This window comes from Carya illinoinensis, chromosome 2 (genome assembly GCF_018687715.1).
Source record: "Carya illinoinensis cultivar Pawnee chromosome 2, C.illinoinensisPawnee_v1, whole genome shotgun sequence".
In the NCBI taxonomy this organism is placed as follows: domain Eukaryota; kingdom Viridiplantae; phylum Streptophyta; class Magnoliopsida; order Fagales; family Juglandaceae; genus Carya; species Carya illinoinensis.
Window position 1 is genome coordinate 1,082,026 of NC_056753.1, and position 9,775 is coordinate 1,091,800.

Consider the following 9,775-nt stretch of genomic DNA (forward strand, 5'->3'; position numbering starts at 1 on the left):
TGCACAAACTTTCCTTTCTATACTTTTTTAACCCACTAATATGTAAAGCTGGCTATGACTGTTACACTCTGCCATTTGTTCCCTTTCTGAGCCATATGTTTCCTTAGCAACTATTCAAATTTCAACCATAAAGTGTGTAATTTTTAAATATCATATGTATCCCTTCCCCCACTTGGGTATGCAGAAACTTACTTTATTCCTCCAAAGCAATGATTCTATTTCTGAGAGAGATGGCTAGAGTAGAGATGGGATATAGTATCTCGTGGTTTTTCCGTCTTTTAAAATCCTAATTTTTGTTGTAATTCAAGAAACTAAAAACCAGAATCCCGTGGGCTTTTCTAACACTTTGAAAACAGTTCCTTTAAAGCACAATCTATATAGGTCGGCCTCCGTTTCTATTCCTTCTTGCTTTTCGGCATTTTCTTCCTTTATATTCCACAAATGTCTCCACCTTGCTGGCCTCTCTCTCCAACTCAAATACCCTTCTTCTTGTTTCTATAAATCTTACCCCTTTTTTCTTGTTACCCTCACAGGAAACTCAAACAGTTCTTAAAAAGAAAAACGTCATCTTTTACGAGCGGAGATGGCAATAAACTGCGGCGCAGAAAGATGGGAACATTCTAAATCAATGGAAGATCAGGTGGTAGAAGAAGATGAAGATTTATCATTCTGTGATCTGCCGGTCATTGACTATTTGACCAAAGACCAAGACAATCAATCAAGAAAAGAAGAAGATGATGATGCTGCTTTGGCTACTGATGAAACCCAAGAAGAGTTTGATTTCAGCTCGAGACGTGGCTCTCTGTTCAAAGAATCAGAAATGTGTTCGGCGGATGAGGTTTTCTTTCAAGGAAGACTCCTCCCACTACGCCTCTCGGTCAGCTCAGACGCCGGCTCAACCGGCTTCCGACATGAAAGCCAAAAGATCACCGGCCGGTGCATATCAAGGTCCGACTCCTTGGAGCATGGTTCTATAGAAGGGTTTACTAGCAACAGCAGCAGCAGAAGCAGCAGTACCAGAAGCCGCAACTCTTCAAGCAGCACTGCTAGCTCTGCCAATTATACGATGAAAACACAAACTTCAAAGCAACGAGTCCAAAACCATTTCCTTACATGCCCAAGTCCCAAACCCCAGATTAGGTTTTCCACTACTAAACAAGGAAATCAAGGTAGCAGAAGCCGGAATTCATTCACGTGGGACTATTTGCGGCTGGGATTGGTGCCTACTCCTGAGATTGGACTGCAAGACCTTAAGCTTCGTAGAAACAGCAGTGTCAACAAAAATTCCGACATTCGCAATAGCAGTACGCTTATTAGTGGTAGTCGCAATAGTGTTACTTCCAAAAACAGTGCTAAGAACAATATTATTAGTGGTAGTCGCGGCGAAAAGAGCCGTAATCCTACGAAAGTGGAGAAGCAGGGGAGGACGCCGGGATTCTTGGAGAAAAGAATAGGAGGACTGTTGAATGGTTGTAAGTGTACAGACGAGGCAGTTTCGTCAAACGTTGTAATCATTAGGAGCAGTAATGTTGCAAGTACATACAGTGAAAGTGCAACGCATGCCAAGAAAGAAAAACTGTTGGAGTTGAAGATAAAAAAGAAGCAAGAAGAAAAGGAGCTAGGAAAGCAAGCAATGTCACGCCATCGAACATTTGAATGGCTAAAGGAACTTTCGCATGCAGAGCAATCCCCCTGATGAGGCCCAGGAACTCATTAACAATATTATGCTTCGCATGCCTGTGTATTGAGTATTCAGTCCCATTAAAGTTTCATTGTCTTTTTGTTTTGGCTTTAAGTTCAAATTAGATTACGATATAACAGTGGGGCGGGGCTCTGTTATCAAGTTGTTTTTTTCTTTTTTCTATCTCGAGAGAACGAGGTTCTATATTCGGTTCTTTTTCTTATTTTATTTGGAAATTGCAGTAAATTTTTAGTGATTGAGAAATGTAGCCGTGATGGGAGGAAATGACGCACCCCAACAGAGATGGCGGTATCGGTGGTGGTGTTTGTCATGATTAAAGTGTGAACTTTGATGCTTTATGGTTAGATGGTGTAGAACGTGGAAATGGCATGATCTATCACAATTGCACACGAGAGAGACAGCGAGAGATCTGAGAGAGAGAGAGAGTTGTGGGAAAAGTAATTACTTATGAAAGAAAGATAGGAAGAGCTGGAAAAAGGTTAAAAGGTGGCTGAAAAAATCAGATGCATCTCCAGACAAGAAAAGGAAAATTGTTGAAAGGGTTTGAGAGGATAAATGAAAAGCTCTTCTTTCTATGTCTTCTTTAAGTGATTTCATGATTGAAATGAATGTAATGGAAACTGTGCTTTCTGGGAGAGGGATAAAAGCTTGAGCCATGTATGAAGTATGAAGGAATAGGAAACGGGGGAGGAGAGATGCCCCTAAACCATGCAAATTAAAATCTAAATATTTTTTTATTTTTCTTAAAACTAAAAAGTTTGGACATAAGAATTTTTCTAAAATCCAAATGTATTTTCTTGATCAAAATTTATAATGCGTAAACTTTTTATTTGTTTTTTCTTTAGGTTCTGTTCGGATAATGAAAGTATTCTATCTCATGATCCTATCTTATCATTACAATTTTTTAAAATTTATACACAAAATATAATAAACAATTCAACTTTTTTAAATCTCAAAACAATAATAATGTTAAAAAATAATATTTTAATAACATTTTATTCAACTTTCAACTTTAATCTAAAATCATCTTATCTCATCTCATTATGTAAACCACACCTTAATTTCTCTACAAATTAACAAGACTTCGAAAGCAAGCTGTTTCTGTTGAAGATATACAAAACCAGCATCTTTGATTACTTAATTGATAGAACATATTGAAAAAATTTTGTATATTAAATTCTAGCTGTTTATGTTTGTAATATTGTTAAAATTAAGTAAAAAAGAAGAAATATCCAATTATTATATATAATATCATGAGTTCAACCAATATAAACTTATAATCGTTCAACCACTAAATTAGGGAAGTAAAGTATCTATTTTCTAGCTTCATTAATAGTGATGTTTTAATTATTAAGTAATTATATATCCGGCCTTTTACAAGTACTCGATCAATTAGCGCGCAGGACATGTGAACATGATATTTTAAAATTAAACTATATATCTATATATGGTATTCATGTAGTACTTTTGATATATTTATCATAATTACAGAATATTTTCTTTAACATGTTTTGACGTATTAGAAAAAAGGGATTTTGAGGTAATATTGCTGGTTTCAACAACGCCCCAATAACTTGTTTTATGTTTTTTTGCATGAGATCGGAAAAAGCTGATGATCATGAGGACCATATTTCGGCTATCGTTCCTGTACGTGTAGCTTGTCGTATAGGCATCTCCCTTTATATTACTGTCCATGCTGCATATATGCGCCACTCAAGAAGGATAACTGGATAAGCTCGATCCTTTCATGTTACTTTGCATGCATTGGTTTATTTCAAATAAAGTTTCGAAAGAGAGAATAGAGGGAAACTCAAGACTTTATTTGCAATAAACCAACTCAATGAGACATCATCTCATCTCCCCCATCATCTCATGAGCTACAATGTTTTTTTTTCCCCCTTATCCAAAGAAACAAATTAGAAAAACAAAAATGGCGTTTTCAAGAAATTCTATATATCTGACTTGTCCTAATTGGCATCTTTTCTTCAGATACAATATTAGTCTAACGGAACTTTTTACAGCCATATATATGTATATATGTATGCTGCACCTCTAATATTCCTACCTTCTCCACTTGTATAACAACAACTATTGAGTTTGTGGAGCCTAATTTTGTTGGTGTCTCGGTCCGATTTGATGACCCGACCAAATAAGGATGTGTTATCTTTTTTTGGTGGATTTTAAATGAGGCTTAAAATTTTTGGCATTGTTTGTATTGTCTGGGGTCAAAAAAAGTGCCAACCAGAAAGTTCACTTGATGTTTACGCAACAGGTGACTCGAGTGAAGCTTAGGTAGAGAGTTCGTTCAAATCTCATTCAACAAGTAGCTCAAGCAAGCATCTAATAAAAATTGACATTCTACTTGACCGAATAATACAAAAAGGTGAAAATTAGGAGTTATGCCAGGTAACATTATAAATATATACTTAATGAATAGTTTAGTAAGCCTTGAGTGTTCTACACAATGAGATTTTTCACCAAAGTGTATTTTGTGATTCCTCATTAGAATAAAATTCTCTATAGCTCTATTACACATGTTGTTGAACCACGTTAATCTTGTATCATGTGATTGCTTATTTGTTTATTTTCTTGGTTCGTTTTGCTTTTGTGTCATTATTTTCATAACAACTAGTATCAAAAGTCAAGGTTCGAGTCTAAAGGGAGAATGATGGCTAGAAACGAAGTGAGAGCACTTGGGATTGAGAAATTTGATGGCACAGACTTCGGATATTGGAGGATGCAGATAGACTACCTCTATGAAAAGAAACTCCATCTTCTACTGATGGGGAAGAAGCTAGAGATATGGACAATGATAATTGGAACTTATTAGATCGACAGGTTCTGGGTTATTCAGTTCACACTATAAAAATCTGTTGCACACAACGTTATTAAGAAGAAGACCACAACAGATCTCATGGAAGCTTTGTTCGGTATGTATAAAAAGCCGTCAACAAATAATAAGGTGCACCTAATGAAGAAAGTGTTTAATCTGAAGATGGAAGAAAGTATGTCTATTTCCCAACACCTAAATGAGTTTAACACTATCACAAACCAATTGTCATTTGTAGATATTGAATTTGATGATTAGATTCGAGCATTGCTCATGTTGGCATCATTGCAAAATAGTTGGGAGGCTATGAGAATGGTGGTGTGTAATTTAGCCGGTAAGATGAAACTAAATTACAATTACATACGGGACATGATCCTTGCTAAAGAGGTGGTGCACATAAGAGATTCTAGTGAGATCTTGAGTTCGGGCTTAGCCCTGAACATTGACTTTCAGGGCAGGAGACACGATAGGTCAAGTTCTAGGAACAGGGGTAGGAGAAAGTCGAGATCTGGGCAGCAGATCACTTGTTGGAATTATGGCAAGCTTGGCCACATCAGAAGGCACTGTCAGAATCATAAACAAACTGAGGATGACACTGTGAATGTGGTGGCTGAAAAAATGCATGACGCTCTATTTCTTGCAATGCATAGTCCGGTTGACAATTAGGTGTTGGATTCATGGGCCTCGTTCCATAGCACCTTAGATCGAGAAATCATACATAACTATGTTACTGGTGATTTTGGGAAGATGTACACATGGTTGATGGAGAGGCACTGGATATAGTGGGAGTAGGCAATGTGCACATCACACTTCTGAACATGAGCATGTGGACTTTGTAGCAAGTCAGACACGTTCTAGATATGAAGAAAAGCCCGATCTCTATAGGACAACTTGACTACAACAATCATACAATAGTGTTTTTTGGAGGAGCGTGGAACGTCACTAAGGTGAGGTTTGAATAGTAAGTTGAGATGCGAGAAATTGAGATAAAAGTTAAAAGTTGAATAAAATATTGTTATAATATTATTTTTTAATATTATTATTATTTTGAAATTTTAAAAAGTTGAATTATTTATTATATTTTGTGTAGGATTTGAAAAATTTGTAATGATTAGATGAGTTGAGATCAACTCTGAATCCAAACGGGGCCTAAGAGTGCACTGGTCTTGGTGCATGGTAAGAGATTTAACACGTTGTATTAACATTAGGGTCCAATAATGTGCAGGAAAATACAGAGTTGCTTTAAAGCAGACTTCTTTGAGCAAATTAGATAAGGAACCAAAAGGGAGTCAGCTTTGTTGTTCCTCATGTAAGCCTGGGGAAATCTCTCAATACCACGATGCAAACTAAAGGTGTAAGAGACAGGGGCAGAGTGGTCGGTGTTCCAGGGATGCCTACACCTATAGTTGGTGCTTGTAAAGCTAACAGGACGATCAGACCTACACAGTGGTCACCTAACTTGAATTATATCATGTTGACTGAAGGTGGTGAACCACGGTACAAAGGTAAAATCTTGCGAGATGGGAAATTGAAAAAGTGAAAGTTAGTATAGAGGCAGCTGACTGGACTTACAGAAAGGAAGCAGAAACTGCACAAGAGAGGGGCACGTCGACTAAAGAAAGAACAGCTAGCAGCAGAAGGTGGGATTAATCACCCAGATCAAAGATGAGGACATCAACTACAGGTTCTCTAATGTGTGCTAGGGTTAGTACAAGACCAGATATTCCTAGTGCAGTGAGAGTTGAGAGTTGCTCTACAAATGTGTTGACTGAGGGCGCTGTAGTGAGGAACTAAGGTTGTGCACAACTTTAGTTGGTCTTCTAGCTTGAAGACAAGGGCTGTGAGTTGCAAATGTGGAGGATTACATGTTTAGGAGGCAATGGTGATGTGTTGGATACAACCAGTCAACAAGTGAGAGATTGTTGGGTTTGTGGAGTCTGGTTTTGTTGGTGTGTCAGCTTTATTTGATGACCCAACCTGACAAGGATGTGTTATGAGTTTTTGCAGGATTTTCAAAGAGGCTTGGGCCATGGAGAGCAGACTTAGGTTGATAGGACCAAGCCAAAGCGAAAATTTTTTAACATTGTTAGCGGTAGGAAAAAGCGCTAGGCATAAAGTTCGCTCGACATTCGCTCGATAGGTGACTTGAGCGAAACTTAGGTAGAGAGTTCGCTCAAGTCTTGCTCGATAGGTAGCTTAAGCAAGCATCAGATAGAGATCTCACTCAAGGCTCACTCAACACCCCGCGAATAATGCAGAAAATTGAAAATTAAGATTTCCGCCATGTGGCATTATAAATATATACTTAATAAATAGTTTAGTACACCTTGAGTATTCTGAACAGTGAGATTTTGTCCCAAAGTGTATTTTTTGATTCCTTAGCATAAAAAAATTCTCTGCAGCTCTGTAGATGTAGACACGTTGCTTAAACCACATCAATTTTGGGTCATCTAATTGATTTTTTATTTTGTTGTTTCCTTTTGCTTTCGTGTCTTCGTTTCACAACAATCATGAGGAGTTATGTATATCAAACATTAGGCGATATCAAAGAGTAATGATAACTTCATTAAAATCGTTCATTGATCATGGCACTAACGTTACATTGATTTATATGTTATAAAATAAATTGAAAAGTATTTATATTTATATCATTATGAGATATCAAAATGCCTATGTGATATTATGAACAAGCAATGCAACAAGGATCCAACCAGCAATCGAGCTAGCTAGGCTATTATCCCAACAACGTACGTACTTGACTTTATAGGATGTCATCGTCATTTTATTCTTTATCAATAGAGATTGCATTAGTTAGGCCAATATATAATATAAACCCTAGCTAATGGTTAACACTAGGGGTATAATCGATCCGACTCGGTTTGATTTTAGATATATTTTAAAACTGAACCGGTATAAATTAGTTTTGAGATTTGAAATACTGATACCGCACTAGTTACACCCCTAAAGCGGTACTTCCAATTTTTTTGGTATATTATATGTAATATGTTAGTATATATAATATAGTATATAGATTATAGTATATAATAAGATATTAATAATATTGTAATATATTATAATATATATTATAATTGTATTATAGACTATAGTGACATATTATAATATATAGTGATATTTAGTTTAACTACTAATACTATAGACTATAGTAATAATATATAATTATTTATATAGGATTTTAAAATCTAATGCTATATTAATTAGTAATTCACTGGTTTTTTGTTCACCCTTAGCTAACACCAACATTAATTCAAAAATGCATACATTGCTTATGTAAACCTAAGATATCAGTACTCATTAACCCATAAAGACTAATATGCAGTATGCCTAAGGTTTACATATATAGGATGAAAAATAATTAACTTACAATTCTTTTATAAAATTGTTTTTAATTTTATAAGAAACGAAAGACAATTTAGTAAAATTGAAATTCATTTTTTTTTTATACATTAGGGGAAGGGGATCGAACCCATGATCTCTATTTTGGAGATGTGGGTCTTGAGCCATCAAACCACAAGCCCTTGGCAATTGAAATTCATTATTAATGATGCAGCATAATTGCATTAGTAACTGTAGAATAAGTTATAAAAGAGTTATAAAATCAATATTCCCTTCAACACATTATTGTAAAATGTTTCAATATTAATATTTCTATACATGGGTCACACGTACATTTATAGAGATTATCTATGATAACCTTTGAAGTAAAAAATGTGATTTCATTTCATAGTACCATCCAAACTATGATATTTCTATTCAAGGGTCACACGTACATTTATAGAGATTATATATGATAACCTTTGAAGTAAAAAATGTGATTTCATTTCATAGTATCATCCAATACATAGTTTGTCTTGTAATACAAGTGTGAAAAATTCTCGAGGACCATCCTCGATCCATACCACCTCCTCTCTAACGTCTATTGCTAACTTTGCTAATTCATGGGCTACCTTATTGCTTTCTCTACATGTATATTGTATTTTCCAATCTAATCCACTATTGAATACTCTAAAAATCTCTTCTATAAGTTGTCCATATCAAGTCCAATTCTCTTCTTTACAATTTACAACCTTTACCACCACTAAAGCATCTCCTTCAAAGATAACTCTATATATGTTCAACTTTGTACAAAGTTGCATAGCCCTCCAAAGAGCATAGATCTCAGTAGTAATGGCCTGAGATACTCTTAGCTTACTCGTGCATAGTGTAGCTAGAATCTCCCCCTTCCCATCTTTCATAATAATCACAGCCCCCATTTCTTGATTTTTTTTTTTTTGAATCAAAATAGGCATCCCAATTCACCTTCACCTCGCTACCTTTTAGTTTCCTCCATTTGGCTGCATTTCGAATTATCCCCTCAGTATTATGATTACCCCTCTGCTCCTTCTGTGCCAACTAGTACCCTTCAAGGCTCTCAATTGCTATTCTTGCAACCATACTTGAACAAGTAAATTTATCCTCAAAGATCATCTTGTTTCTTCTCAACCATATGCCTCTTAACATGACTGCTACCTTTTCTAGGTCCTCTTGTTTTAACTTATGCACCATTATTTGCCAAAAAGAAATGAAATTAATTTCACTATAAGCCCAGTTTTGCACTGGACTAACAGGTTCTGCCCAAACATCAGAGAAGCCACACAACTCCAAAGAGAGTGGCACACATACTACTCCTCTATGTTGCAGATAGGGCACAATGCACTTTTATGATCTTTCTTCTAGCTAGGCTTCTCCTTGTAGGTAGGCAGTCATTTACAACTTTTCAAATAAAGTTTTTGACCACCCTAGGTACATTTATTTTCTAAATTTCTTTCCAAAAATCACCATTGTTTGTTATGCTGGAGGGTTTACCCTTCTGCATCTTCTTTAGGCACATATCAAGATGATATGCACTTTTAACTAAAAGCATCCCTGACTTTGAGCAACCCAAGATCTATTTATCTTCGAGACCCATCCAGCCAAGAGGTATTTGGTACACCCTATCTTCATCTTCCTTAACTAACACCACCTGAATGAAATCTTTGTTCCATACACTTTTATTGCATTTATATTCCTCCAGTTTTGCTTGCCTATTCAAACAATTAAATGGGCCTTGAATGCCTCTACAAAAGGAAAGGATTACATTTGTCTTCCAATATCTTTATACTCTTATCATTCCCTACCCTCCACACTAATCCCTCTTTTAGTAGACCCAATTCTCCCCATATACTTCACATTACAGAGGGGCTGTG

The 9,775-nt window shown here is 36.0% G+C and overlaps 1 protein-coding gene across 1 annotated transcript; it reads left to right on the forward strand.

The window, feature by feature from the left end:
- Positions 1-583: 583 nt before the first annotated feature.
- LOC122301589 lies at positions 584-1,696 on the forward strand. The gene has a single exon (XM_043112999.1). The coding sequence runs from the start codon at positions 584-586 to the stop codon at positions 1,694-1,696; it is 1,113 nt and encodes a 370-aa protein (XP_042968933.1).
- The last annotated feature ends 8,079 nt before the right edge of the window (positions 1,697-9,775 follow it).

What these genes read in the sequence shown, in the direction of transcription:
- LOC122301589 (XM_043112999.1), top strand. Translation starts at nt 584, where the DNA reads ATGGCAATAAACTGCGGCGCAGAAAGATGGGAACATTCTAAATCAATG.